This window comes from Solea solea, chromosome 10 (genome assembly GCF_958295425.1).
Source record: "Solea solea chromosome 10, fSolSol10.1, whole genome shotgun sequence".
NCBI classification, from domain to species: domain Eukaryota; kingdom Metazoa; phylum Chordata; class Actinopteri; order Pleuronectiformes; family Soleidae; genus Solea; species Solea solea.
In genome coordinates, this window is record NC_081143.1 from 11,959,078 (window position 1) to 11,974,087 (window position 15,010).

Below are 15,010 nucleotides of genomic sequence, written 5' to 3' on the forward strand. Positions count from 1 at the left end.
TAAATATCCATAGGCAGGATGAAAATGATGCCACTTTGTACTCATTATACTAATAGAGGCATGACGTGAAATATCATGTAGTTTAATGTATTTGTTACATCTGGTCTTTGAACTGGACGACAGAGGAAGAAAAGTGACACAAAAGTAGTAGTTTGTTAGTTTGTTTTTGTTTGAATCATCTCATGATCTGTTTTCTAAGGCTCTGACACACAGATCTGAAATCACTGGTGTGTATAAATATGTGTTTAGCGACGCATCAAATGTCCTATAGCCGCGGTGTTCGCTGTACTTGCACATCAGTGAAATATGAGTGTGTGTGTGTTGCACTTATTATTAAGAGGGACATGAAGGCATCACAGAGAAAACAAAAAAGAGCAGCAGCGATTCAATATGCATTAAACATCAAAGCCGCTCATCTTCAAACAGCAGATTGCACGAGAGTGACATCAGCTGGGAGTCGTGCTGAGATGCAGTTCTCTAGTTTGGCAGACAGAGGTCAACGTGAGTCAGAGCAGAGAGGAGGAAACTGCAGCTGAGAGTGGGGTCTGCTCACAGTCTCAGGGCTTTTTTTTTGATTGATGGCACTGCACCGCTCCTTCTTTCCAAATCAGATCATCGTCTGAAAATCCAATCTCATATCGTGGAGCAGGAGCAGGAGCACACTGGTTGTTCTCAAGGCACAAGTCCTGTAATAAGACTTAATGGAGGTGGAATTAAGAAAAACGAAATGAGATCACGAGCTGGCCATAAAAATGATGCTGAGGGCAGAGTGGGCACCTTTCATCTAAATGCCAATAAACTGCCTCTGCCGCCTCATGTATTGATTATTTGGAAGTTATCTGCAGCATATGGATCAGGTCAGAGCACTGTTGACCTTGACCTCCTCACATCCATTGTCACCCAGAGTTCATTTCTCTTTTCTTCCTTTTCTCCATCCTCATTTTCCAGGAAGTGATTAAGAAGAAACATTTCATCACCGGGGTTACTGCTGTTGTCATGGCTGCTATTCATTACACTCACGCGAGGGAGTGCATGAGGAGGCGAGCACGAGTGAGTTACCCGTGTGTATCCATGTAAAACAATACAGAGGTGAAACTATAGAAATAATCTGACAACAAGAAGAAAGAATGTTTTTAGAAAATACGTGTTAAGTGTCAAACGGCTTTGTTTGAGATTGCCCGATAAATGCTCACACATACATGCGCACACACATGCTAAAGACTTCCCCCTGGGCCACATGCTCAGCTGACCACTCTTCACCACTCTGACACGCTTAAAGTGTTTAACCCCGTCGACCCTGGCGCCGTACACTACTCATGTTGTGCTGTTCTTGTGCTGCTCTCCAGTGAGTGCTATTGATCCTAATTGTGAGGAGAACAGAGCAGCTTATCCATTAGGGCTGAGTGAGTCTGTCGCCTGTCGGCCGTGAGCTGCAGAGTGGAACACACAAGGAGGAAGATGGCACTGGGAATATTCATTACTGTGACAACCAGGAAATAAAAGAATATACAGCTCATCCATACCGAAACGGAAGGAAACTTAAACAATCTTCTGCTTTGTCGGTTTGAAATAGGTTTCTGTAAACCACTGTTGTATTACATATACCAGGCCTGTATGTGACGCTGTTGCGCTGCTACAGAAATACACCAAAACCAGAAAGGATGTTGAGCATGCGCATATCACATGCGCACTGTGTAAATAAAGCTTCATTTGAATAGGTTTCATTATAATGTTTAGAATTACAGAAACAGAGACGATGAAGAAAACCAGGGCGACGAAGGGAAGAAAATAGAAGTTACGATGAAAAAGATAAGTGACAGAGAGAGAGAGAGAGAGAGAGAGAGAGAGAGAGAGAGTCTAAATGGAACAATTTATAGTTCACAGAAAAACTTATTTATGATGCAAAATGAATCTATAAATAACAATAATCCTATTTAAATCAATAACAACATGTACACAACTGTAATCAACACTAGACAAGCTTGTACATGAAATCAACTGGGGACTGCAAATTTAACGATGGCTCAGTGGTTGAGCGAGTAGTCATCTAAATGGAAGGTTGTGGGTTTGATGTGTCTTTGACACTTAATCCCACGTTGCTCCTGACAGCTGTGTTGTCAGTGTGTGAATGGGTTTGAAAGACGTGTGACAAAAAAAAAAAATGTGCTGCACATAGAACGTGTGAATCAACACCGCACACGCTCCAGTTACACAATCGTCTACAGTCCAGTCGGTGGCTGGCGAGAAATCACCTCTACTGGAATGAAACCTGACAATTATGAATGGTTTCATTTTAGTATGAACATGCGTGTGCAAGAGTAGGAGTAAGAAATCTGAACCAGAACCAGACATAGAAATGTGCAGCATCTGCCTCGGCCGGTTGGGGGGGAAGAACTGTACAATTGTAATTAAACTGTCTTATATTACATTACTAACCACTACACCAATTGTGCGGCCCCTGTATTAGATGATAATTGCCTTAATCTACACTCCTAAGAATATAGAGGAAACCATTCCCAAAGTATTTGGGTGTGGTCTTTCATGACTTGCCACATTCACACCGGACGTGGTGCAAAACAATTGAAGGATTTGTATTTCATGTTCAATGAGGACAAGCTGACTGTTGCTGTGTGTGTGCACCCGGTACGACACCAGGAGTTAATCCGAGTTTAAAACAACCTGTGTTTACTTCATTTTAAAAATTGTAAAACCTTCAAACTGCAAACTATGACCCAAATGACAATATCAGCAAAATGATTGTGCATAATGTAGCAGCTCATCTACAGCCACATAATAACATCATTTTCTATTGGTAAACAAATCATTCCCAAGGGAGGTTTGGTAAATTCATTAAAACTTAATTTAATGCATGTTATTTAAAACATATTCAAATAAATCTTAACTACAAGGATGGGAACATTCTGTAAATGTGTTTGGGGACACTGAGGTCTCATGATTTCCTGTTCTGTTCCTCATTTACATCACACTGATACGTCAGCAGAAGAACCAGAGAAAACCAAACAAAGCAGATGAGGTAGATAAGAAGAACATTTTTTAAATAGCTTTCTCAGACTTACTTTCTTGGAGAACTGCAGTTCAAGGTGGATGAGAGTTTGATCAAGTGCTTCCTAATTAGCGCTCGGCGAGTACAATATAGCAACTCATTAAACTGATGTCCAATTATGCAGAGGGTGAGAGGAACAGTGTGAAAGGAGATTAATATACTTTTCATTCAACGTATTTAGTTATGAGCACTTTTTTTTATGTCCACTTTTGTGTCACTGCATTAGAATGCTGCTTGTCCCCATCTACTGCTGCCATGTTTGGTACATTTGTGTTACTGAGGTAAATAAGAAGAAGGGGATTTCAGATTCAGAAGTGTGAACTGTGATATAAAATCACACATTTTCTCTATGGACTTTGGTGTGGCAGAGTGAGTGGTTTACAAATAAGTTACAGAAAGATAAAGATATCTTTAAAGGAACACTTCACAGATTTGCATTTAGCTTTGTATTACTAGAAAAAATTGTGTTTCCAACCTCAGTTTCCCCTGAGTTGGGAAATATCTTCATTCTTTTTTTTGTTACGTGCCCACCAGTGACACTTGTTCCGAGCCTTGGTCGCTAATTCTGCACTTTTTAGACCCACTCATAGGTGGACGGGAATCATTCCCAGAATGTAAACAGTGTCCGCCATCTATGCTAACAGTTACACTAACAACCAAGTGTCATTGCAAATCGGTGAAGTATTCCTTTAACTTTAGCTTATTCAGCGAGTGGATAAAACCTGTTTTTTCTTGTGTCCTCGCTACAACCACACTTCAAAACACCCAAGTTACCCCTTTAATTAACTATCTGTCCTCATCTGTGAGGCAGTGAATCAACAATCTGCAACTTTTCTCTGTAAACAGGATGCAAAATGCTTGTTTTCGTAAATGAAAATATAAAGAATTGTGATTCTTCTGTCAATTTAACTATCCTATCATATCTGTATGTTAAGATTTTAAACCTCAGCCATGTAGTCTGTAAGGAAAACTTAAAGTGTTAAAGGTCAGTGTTTGAATGTGTTGAATCTTATTTAATGAGATCTTCTCATGCTCGTCTCATTTTCACTTCATAGCTATAGCTACTGTCAGCATTAATTAGGCGACCACTCCTCTCCTGTCTCCTCACACTACAGACACAAACTGTAGCTTTGTTATATTAAAATGTACTCAATGCTTTAAATTCACTGGGAATACTTTAAGTGACTTTGCGTGTGGAATTTAGATGAGAAAACACAACCAAAGAAACAACCAGAAGCAGAATTGTGAATATATTCATCTGTATATTCATCCACACATTATTTTAAATCACAGTTTCAAACAATACAGTTGATAAAACCACAAAGGCTGCACTTTAGAATATATTAAATTTCTTTTCATTTCATTTCATTTCCTTTTATTTTATTTTATTTTATTGATCATGTTTTTCCAGATTAAAAATCTAAAAGCAATCATTCAAATTGTTCAGGTTCAAACTGAGTGATTCACATTTATTTATAAGGAATTCAGTCTCTAATGGACCAGGATTCTTCCCATAAATTACCCACAGACCACTGACACACAGCGACCAATCTCAACTTTAAATCAAGGACTAATCTAATTCATGACCACACTCCGCCGTGATTCATTTACATTTAGGAGATGCATTATGGGTAGGGAAAGAGAGAAACCCATCCGATATAGTCCTATGGATCCCAACACTTTCTTACCATTAACTGAACGGTCTCTTTTTTTCTTGTGCTTAAACACAAAGTGGACAGTTGTGTCTTCTCCTCTTTTATTAAGACAGAGTGAAAGCCTGCAGGGAAACACAGAAGCCATAGGAGCTTCGGCCTCCATTTGATCTGAAGCTGACTTGAGTGCAGCTCTTCCTCAGGCTAAGATACGACACCATCACCGACTTCAAACTTCAACTACGCAGTGAGCTGCTTAATTACATAGCGGGGAAGTAGCGGGAATATCAAAACAACAATGGCCTTTTAAAACGTGTTTTAAGGCGTTATTCGTGATCTATTTGGAGTTTTATTAACCTGCATTAAAATATTACAGTGATCAGTCTTGAATGATTGCATGAAGACGGATGTTTGTATTTGATTGGTGATATACCTGTGCAGTTGTTGAGATAATTAGAAACAGCGGAGGTTGTAAAGGTGAGCAATTCTATAAAATACTCATTCATTCGTCTGTGTTTGTGTCACAATGATGTTTTAGATGATGAAGCTCTAAGACTTGAGATTATTGATTAATTATCCAAAATTAATCATCACAGCACAGAGCCGTGAACTCACGTCACGGACTACATTATTATTATGTTGTTATATTCACATGGACAAGTGTAAAATCTAAATAAAGACATTATTTATTGCATCAGAACTGTATGTGATGAAGTCAGTGATCATGTATTTGTGATTTCTCTGCATATCAATACATGAAACTTTATCTTTCATTCAGCTGCTTTTAATGCAGGTAACGTCACTTCAGTAACTGTATGCAGAGAACACTATAGCACCTCCTATTGGCCATAAACTGCTATAACACAAATGCCCCCTGCTCTTGAGTCCTTTGTCAAAGTAAAACTGTTCAACAGATGCACTTGAAGCTTTGGTGAATATTTATTTTCTCATGTACCTTTTAAAAAAACAAACAAACAAACAAAAATAACTAAGCAGTCTTAAAAAAAAACACTATACACATATGTAGGGATGGGAATCAAAAACCAAGAATCGATCTTGAGAACCTGCTCCAATCGATAACACCTGACATCACACGCTATTTCCATCCATGTAATTTAGATGATGATGACTGCCAGAGTCACGCACCTCTACTTACTGCTTTCACTGAGGCAGGGAAGAATAAAATCATCAGGGAAAGGATAAATGAATGAATGTCTTCCATGATTGTATTTATTTTTATTTCATAACGTTGGTTCTCCAGACCAACCTTAACCCTGCTCTTATCTCTCTCCCCTTGTCTGACGCTTTTGCTGGAAGTAAATCCCACTTAAACTAGATGCTTTAAACTACAGTGCATTCTGCCATCTTACTTTTACTGCCCGTGTTTACTGTTGCATTCAAGTGGAACTTGTGAAATCTAACTCGTGAAATTTAACAAGTTGTGAATATGATAGGAGGGTTCACCTATGTTCACATCACGAATGTGGTAAACAACACAGCATATTTATATAAAAGGTGTGATGCTTTTTTTTTATGGTGGTGCTCAACAACAACAGAGAGGGAATGTGAGGTCCCATCAGTCCTCATACCTCTGCATATTGTTTAACATAGTGGAGAAAACTCACCATGCAAACTCCACACAGACAGGCCCAGACCAGGATGTGAACCGGGAACCTTCTTACTGTGCGGCAACAGTGTGCTAACCACATGCACCAGTGTGTGGATCTGGGAGGAGTTTGAATACATGAAATTCTGAAAGTGTTCAAAATGACTGCAGTGCTGCATCACAGTGAGAGAATGACAAACTGTGGGTGCTATATATATACATATGCATATAAACTGACTGCAGCACAGTTTGTCATGCCCCCCCCCCCCCCCCCCCCCCCCCCCCCCCACTGTGATACACGCAGCATTGCAGTCATTTTAAACACTTACATTTGATCTAATGACTTTCCTGGTCTGGGCCGTCACATCCTCTCGACACACCCTTAACATTACATGTCATTTGGTAAATACATGCACATACACCAGTGAGGGTGTGTGTGTGTGTGTGTGTGTGTGTGTGGATTCAAATGTATCTGTCGGGTTGTCAATAAAAAAACACACCATATTTACTGTGGTGGCGCACAGTGGTAGCTCATCAATAGGGGGCGCTAGGGCACCGCCCCCAATAACAATGCAGACAAAAGAAGGCAACCTATGTTAAACATAAATAATTCTAAATAAACCAATTCCTCAGAAATGAGGTTCTCCCTCATACGGACCAGGTTTTGGTCTCCATGAAGACTGCAGGTCCTGACAAGGTCAGCGTTTATACCAGAAAATGTATAAGTACACACATACATACGCAACATGGCTCAGACAGGAGCCACAATAATATTGCAACATGAGTGTTGCAATAGCAGACTGTGTCTCTCAGGTGACGGTGACCCTAATGACCCTCATTCACAGCTAAACTAACTAAACTAACGCCCTGAAACAGGGTCAGGGGGTGAACAGAGGCTGTGAAACATCTTCAACCTAACTAAAACAAGTCCTGTTCCCCACTGACAAAAATTATTCCAATAGTATTTATAGAATTTTTCCATCTACTTTTTTTATCCCAACATATTCTTAGAATACAAACTCAAGCTGATTATATCAAGTAAGTGCACATCTACTGCACTACTGCACTGGTGTGAAGCAGAACAAAATGTAAGGAACAGGAACTGACACACACACACACACACACACACACACACACACACAGGGAGAACATGCAGACTCCATGCAGAAAGGCCCTTGTTCCAACCGGGGCTCGAACACCAAAAAATGTGACCAAAACACATAAATCAGCAATGTGACGAGTCTTGTACATGTGGTGTTTAAATGGTGTGTGTGTATGACACTCACTCCACTGGTGGATTGACGTCCTCAGCTTTGGTCTCAAAGAAGCGCAGCACCTCTTCACTTTGAGAAATCTGAGGAGGGAGTCGCACCAGCGCCTGTGGAACACATTACATATTATATTTAAAAGTTGTACTCGTTAATATTTCAGTATTAACAACGAGGCTGATGTGTCACTTGTAGTTACTATCACCAAAGTAAACTAAAGTGGGGCTCTTTTGGTTTCAGTCGTCCAGACTCATCCACACGATCCCCAGCTGCAGCAGACAGTAGAACACCATCAGCAACAAACAGCAGCAAGACAACCAAACAATTATTGTGGTGTAGTTTGCTCCCTGTCTCTCTCACAGACTGTCATTTGGGGCTAACGCTCTAGTGAGGTCAGTGTGACATCACTCTTCCCCAGTTGAGGAGTCGGAAAAAACATGGACACAAACACATCTTGGACAAGCCTTTGTTACCAATAGCACTCAATAAAAAGTCACTGAATCTTTGTTGTCTTCTTCTGTGGAGGATGTGAATTACAGAATTTTGTTTTTGGTAAATATCTGTCTCATGGACACATTAGAATTAGAATTAGTCCTTATTACACACAGGAATTAAACCAGTGATCCTCCGGGTTCAATACACTTGCCCTGGATGATTATTTATCACAACAAAAAGTACACACACAGGAATTTTCTCCCAGCGTTTCTTGCTTCTTTCTTCTCTCCTCGTCTGTCCGTGAACAAAGCCAAACTAGAGGGAAGATTGTCTGTCTGACTAAGCATCTATATTTAATGATCCAGCCTGCTTCCACCACATCCACATCTCATTTACAGTAATGGATGCTGGACCATGAACATGTGTGACAATGGGCACAGCCGGCACCAACCTGCATGAACTCCCTTCATATTTCATTCATTGAATCCTGGATCATTGACACAGGCTGGTGCTTGTGATTGCAGCGTCTGGCTGTGAATGCACAGCTGGCTGGACTCGGCATCCTCCAACCTCCAGAGAGCAGCTCCTCTGACAACACCAGTCAATTACTCCACCTCCCTGTTGTTTGCCTCATAAACAGGATGTAGGAAGTAAACAGTGCAACACAGCTCCGAGCTAAAGAGCAGCCTCGCTATGACAACTGTGAACATTTGGGTCATTTGGTTAATGAGGAAACTTTGTTTTTCCTACTCACTAGAACTGATCCTGTAATGAACTGCTCCTAATACTGATATCCAACTGTGTGCCTTTGTGCAAGGAGAGGGGAACGACATGTGGGGAAGGCATCGTGGAGGAAAGGATTTGAACCCAGGATAATACAAAATCTAATAAAGGAGAGAGCAGGAAGTGAAAAGTCTCCCATTACTTTCAAGGACACTCATTAGGATGAGATTGAATCAAATAAAGGGATGATGTAATTTGACAGCGAAGCTCAAAGTCACTCTGCTTCTCTGACAGTGGCACTTTACATGACAATAAACACACTTGTAGCAGGAAAAGATCATAATGTCACGTTTCCTTCACAGCCTCACATGTGTGAAGAGATTTAATGCTCTTCACACCATGTTAAAAAACCCTCCACATCCACATCGCCGTAGCATTACATCCCATGCTGAAAAGAGTTCAGCTTGAGACAGGAACAATTTTGTTTTATTAATCTTTACCAGTTTAGTCTATGATACCTTGAAGTCTAACTAAACACTAATCCACTATTTTCAGGTGTAAATCAGTGAATATGTGCATGTAGTTAATGTTGTTTGTTGATCCAGGCGCAAATCTTCACAGTTTAGTGCAAAGTATTGAAAACGATACATGTTAAGATGATAAGACTCGGGATGTCTACTGCCCTCTCTGGTCAAACCCTAGCAACTATATTCAAATTTCACCATGGGCTTTTTTATTCCACTGTTGTGTCACTGGTACGCTCAGTCTTCCAATTATACCGTGACATTTGGGAGAGCCCTATTTGCAGGTGTCACCTACTCAACATGTCACATGCCTGCACACATGGAAGTGTGTTTGCAGACTAGTATGAAAAAAAAAACCTTTGTCTCTCTCTCTCTCATATCACGTCACTCTCCCTTTAGCAGGCACCCGTGTGTCCGTCAGCGTTCACACAACAAAACCATGGTGTCCATTGTACTGAAACAACAAAACGTCTCAAACAGCTTATTCCCGTAAAAACAGAATATATCAGTTGCATCACAGTTAGGGAACACACTCGCACAACAACAATAAAATACATGATAACTGTAACAAGGACTCGGGCCAGTCCTCACATACACACACTTCAGGCAACAAATTCCACTTTTCTTACCTTAAATCAGAAGTGACCACACGGCCCTCGGTACTTTCCGTCCTTACTGTTTGTCTTAAGGATTATTTATGTTTCACATACAGTGGCGACTCCAACTCTGTGACTTTAACACTAAAATGTAGGTGATTTGAGTGCAGCGCCACCACACAGAGGTGGCAACAGCAGGAATAGCATTAGCTTTATTAGTGAAGACACTGACAGATGTCACACAAAAAACTATTTGACTATTATTAGGATTATTCCAGGAACCTAATTGTAAGGAAAATCAAAGTCTGTAACCTATGACACAGAAATGGACAATATTTCAGAACTCCCCTCAATGTCTCTAAGTGGGCTTTCAGGGCAGCCGAGCTCCCTTTAGCTCCCATTAGCTCCCCTTAGCTCCCTTTAGCTCCCATTAGCTCCTCTTAGCTCCCATTAGCTCACCTTAGCTCCCATTGGCTCCCCTGTTATTCGAACCATGGGATAAGTAGCCTTGAGCTAGTTATAAGTAGCCTTCCCCCTTATATAAGTTGCTTCATTGCCCTTTTTCTGAGCGAGGTAGTGAACGTTTACAGAGTAAAACAAACTTCACTTTCAGTCAGTGTAGTAGGAGTCTGGAAAAAGTTGTAAGAGCAGACTACACTGCAACTAATGCAACAACATAGTTACCCCTCCTGTCTGCTCGCTCATCACAGACACACACACACACACTGCAGCTTCACATTTCTCCGCACCAATACTGATTTTATTTGTAGCTACCACTGAAAATAAACAGGGCAGTGGTAGAGTGAAATGAAAATCTACATGCTCTCTTGCCCTCTTCAAATCCAGACTTAAAACCCACCTGTTTAAAAAATAGCCTGTAACTAAAGTGTCACTGAGTGTCAAAAAGGCACTTGTAAATAAAATGCATTATTATTGTTATTAATGTTATTATTATTATTATTATTATTATGTGTGAGCACGTTTCACATGTGTGTGAGAGAGGTTATTCTGAATAATGTCCCTGACGGCCTGTCGTAATTTACCACTGTGATTTTAATACTGATCAACACATGATTTCTTCTAATGGTTAAAATCTTATTTGTTACAGCAGCACAGGCTGTGCATTGATTCAGATGATTCACTCAGCTCCTCCTGACTCTTATTTCTCTCTACCTTGCATTGATACACACACACACACTCACACACACATAAAAACCCCAAATATTAATAACAGCCTGTTATATTTGTACAGTCAGACATGTTAAATACATTAAGGACACATGTGTACTTAATTCTGGATCCACAAAGACAAATAATAAAAAAAACAGTATCTCATATATATGTGAACTATTCCTTTAAAGCATGTGAAAGAACAGTATAGACAGTGACCTCTGACCTCTCACAGGCTATGGGGACTTTCCCTGGAGTCACATGGGGAAATGAAGGATGTTGACAGTGAGGTCTATTTACCCTGCAGTAGTCGTCGATGAAGCGCAGTCGTTTCATGGCCACGTCTCGCACATGACTCCTTCGGAACAGGATCTTGCCTGGAGAGAAGGAAAGTGGGGAAAAATGTTGGAAATGGAGGAGTATTTGTCATGTAGTACATGTACTGCTTAAAAACTAAAGCTCTTGTGTTGTATCCCAGCCTGCCAGGAGATGGCAATAATGAACAGTGGTGATCGTGTACAACACAGCCCAGTCATCAGTGTCACACTCAGGACTCAGCTGATTCCATGACCTCTGGCTTTGTGAATAACAAAAAGGATTTATGCTGACATGGGTCAGATATCTAAGACGCTTCCTCAATCAAATCCATCAAAAGTGACCCCCTCCACACACTGCACTGCACTCCAATGTATTTCTATTTGGATGTGCTACTTAAAGAAGCTAAAATAATTCTGCATCGTTCTATGCCTTTTATTTATTTATTTATTATGTCTTTTATTTTCTACAGCAGAATATACAATTATTATTATCTTGGTCCACTGTGGTTGTTTTAAAGTGTTTTCACAAATAAAGTTGAATGTCAAAATAAAAATTTTAGCGACGACATTTCATAGATTTTCAGAATAAAAGTGTGTGATATGATACAACATATGGCTCGTTATGAAAAAAGGCTTATTTATGATGCAAAAATAATCTATTCATGAAAAAAAACAAAACATACAGAAATAACAAATTTTAAGTTGATATTACGTGGTGGTCCAGGAGTTTGAGACCTCTGCGCTAGAGCATATACAACAGAAATAGTTATGATGGTATCTAAATTATGATTGGCATTCATAAAGAACCTTTGTAGACTGCCTAACATCATCTGTCCTGCTCTCAGTCACTGACAACACTGCAGTAATGATGGAACGCACAGTGAATCTACAGTATCTGTGTCATCTGTGTCCAAAACATAGCGCTACTGTGACGTGGGTGACTGACAACCGTCAAACACATGTTCACAGGACATCAGTGTGATTAGCAGAATCACTGTCAGGCCTTATGAACGGCCACAAACACCCTCATCCATCACTGCCACACTACTGTACTGGAGGTCACTGTGAAGGTTCAGGAGAGACCAGCGTATGTGTCAGGACACACACACACACACACACACACACACAGATATTCAGCTGACATGAATATCATCATAAGCTCAGTTCAAACAATGACAAAAAAAGCTGAGATTTGGAAATCACAAATAAAGCCTTGTCAGCAGTAACAAGGTAACACACACACACACACACACAGAGAGAGAGACAGGCCTCAGTAACCAGCTCAAATTGAAGCCCCACAAGTGCCAGCCATACATTATTAATATGGGAGCCTGTTCAGATAACTGGAGTGCAGCAGCAGCAGCAGCAGCAGCAGCAGCAGCAGCAGCAGCAGCAGCATCAGGCTAATACCTGGGAGAAATGGGATGATCCTCTTCTTGGGGTCTTTCTGCCCGCCCTCAATTGGAAACTTATCAAGTATCTGCATCTGGAAAAAAACACACAAACATGTTGTTATAGCTTTAACTTTCAAAAAAAGTAAAAACATGCTTATCTGCTTTATGTCCAAGGGTGAGATACTAGACATCAATAGTCAAAATCAATCCCATATCTCACATGTTGCATAGAGGTGCAGCTAAAATGGAATCTTTGGAAATATGCTGCCTTCACATTGGGGATGCGCCTTTGGAACGGCAATTTTGTAACTGACACTAAAGCCAAAATCAGCTTTTTGGCCACTTATTATATAACAATATGTTCATTGCTTTATCCATTAGACCTGTCATTCACCAAGATTTGAACAGGACCCAGAGAATAATTGCAGCAGAATGTTTGACGGGAGTTGCCATACACATGATGATGTGTGTGCACATGTTTAAAATAACATCATATCTCTTACAAAATGTCTGGTGTACCTATTTTAAATAATATTAGGTGTTACATGATTAGTCCGAAACATATGCATCTTTTAAAAGTGGGTCCCCTGAAAACTGAAGTTAGTATTTCTTTGTCAGTGACACTAACTTTACAAATTAGGCAGCAGTAGTAGGCATGTCACAGTTATGTGATATAAAGGCCCCAGGGCCAAATGTGTCACCCCAGTTGATTTCATTATTCTCTTGACCATTCCCCCAATTACCTGCCTGGGCACTGATTAGCCCCCCGGAGACTCCTGGTTTAGAGCAAGAGTTTCAGATTACACTTTTTTCTTTGACCAAACGTGGCTCACCATATACACCATGACTTCATATTGAAACCTGGATCAAACAAGTTGTTTTAAAGACATTTAAAGACAGCATTTTGTCTTTGTTTGGTAATCACAACACATGACTGTTTGCAATGAGTCCATCCATTCAGTCTGCCTTTAATTTGATGCACATCTTATATCAGTGGGGTTATTGTTATTGTACAGTACTATGCAAGAGTTTTAGGCAGTTGTGCAAAATGGATATAACTGCACAGAATATGTCACATAATGGCTGCTTCAAATGATTTACTTTTTAATTCCACGAGGAAAAATCAACATCTTTTCCCTTCAAAGTGAATGTGGGACACAAACCGCCATCTGCATCTGATCCCAGAGACACACGAGTGCATCACATTATTCTCAAAATCAAACGCTGTCAACACGTCTTTGGTCTGAAGGACAAGCAGGACAGCGGCGGCTGAGGAGGTTCACAGGAGTCAAAGCAGCTCCCGTTTATTCATAAAGCACAGCAACACGGAGAAGTGCTGACACTGGAGTTAGAGGTGCAGGGCGAAAGACAGAGAACGGGGGAGGATGGAGAGAGAGAGAGAGAGGGGGGGGGTGTGGGAAATGGAGAAAAGGTGGAGACAAAGCAAGAAAAATGAAACAAAATAGGCACACACAGGAAGAGAGATGCAGCAGGGTGTGTGTGTGTTACCTTTTATGGCATAAACATTGACCTTGTCAGGCCCAGTAGACCTGATGGAGACCAAAATCTGGTCCTACTGAGGCACTGGTTAAGTTTACGACTAAGATTTGAATTGTGGTCAGGTTAAGGGGAGAGTTAGGTATTAACTGGTTAGGGTTAAAGTTAAGGATAACTGTTTGTTTAGGCTGTCCAAATGAATGGAAGCTTGTGTGTGTGTGTGTGTGTGTGTGTGTGTGTGTGTGTGTGTGTGTGTGCGTGTTCTTGTATGTGTACCTTTGTGAGGAGCAAATAAAATGAAGTTGTGATGGTTAAGGTAGGATAAGGGGCTGTGCATGTGTGTGTGTCTGTGTGTGTGTGCGCGCGCGCATCACTCCTATTGTGTTTACCCAGTTTCACCCTTCAAATAAATCATTCAGGAGAATGATTAGAGAGAAAGTAAAAGCAGAGCAGCAGAGGAGAGATGCAGACATGTAGTGCTGTATTGTGATGTACAGCACTGCAGCAAAACTGTGTGCTACAGTAATCAGAGATGGGAGGATGTGAACAGGAGTGAGCAGGTGTATGTGTTAGTCTGCATGTGTAGGAGGACAGAAGTCCAGTAAATATTATAATTAGAGGAAAGAGGAGAGAGATGAGACATCAGGCATGTCTGTATCTGAAGAACTGAGAAAGACCCAGGGGAACTAAAGTGAGCACACACACACACACACACACATCATCCTGACACATTGCTCCCCAGATCCAGTTCTTTTCTGTCCACC

At 40.7% G+C, this 15,010-nt stretch overlaps 1 protein-coding gene across 3 annotated transcripts in view; it reads right to left on the minus strand.

Moving 5' to 3' along the window:
* sh3pxd2aa (SH3 and PX domains 2Aa) overlaps positions 1-15,010 on the minus strand; it is a 96,352-nt gene that overhangs the window by 52,003 nt on the left and 29,339 nt on the right. For all 3 annotated transcript variants that reach the window (XM_058640277.1, XM_058640278.1, XM_058640281.1), the window contains exons 3-5: positions 12,766-12,841; positions 11,339-11,415; positions 7,609-7,700 (exon numbers count right to left, since the gene is read on the minus strand). In XM_058640277.1, coding sequence (XP_058496260.1) covers positions 7,609-7,700; positions 11,339-11,415; positions 12,766-12,841 — 245 coding nt within the window. The remainder of the gene's footprint in view (positions 1-7,608; positions 7,701-11,338; positions 11,416-12,765; positions 12,842-15,010) is intronic.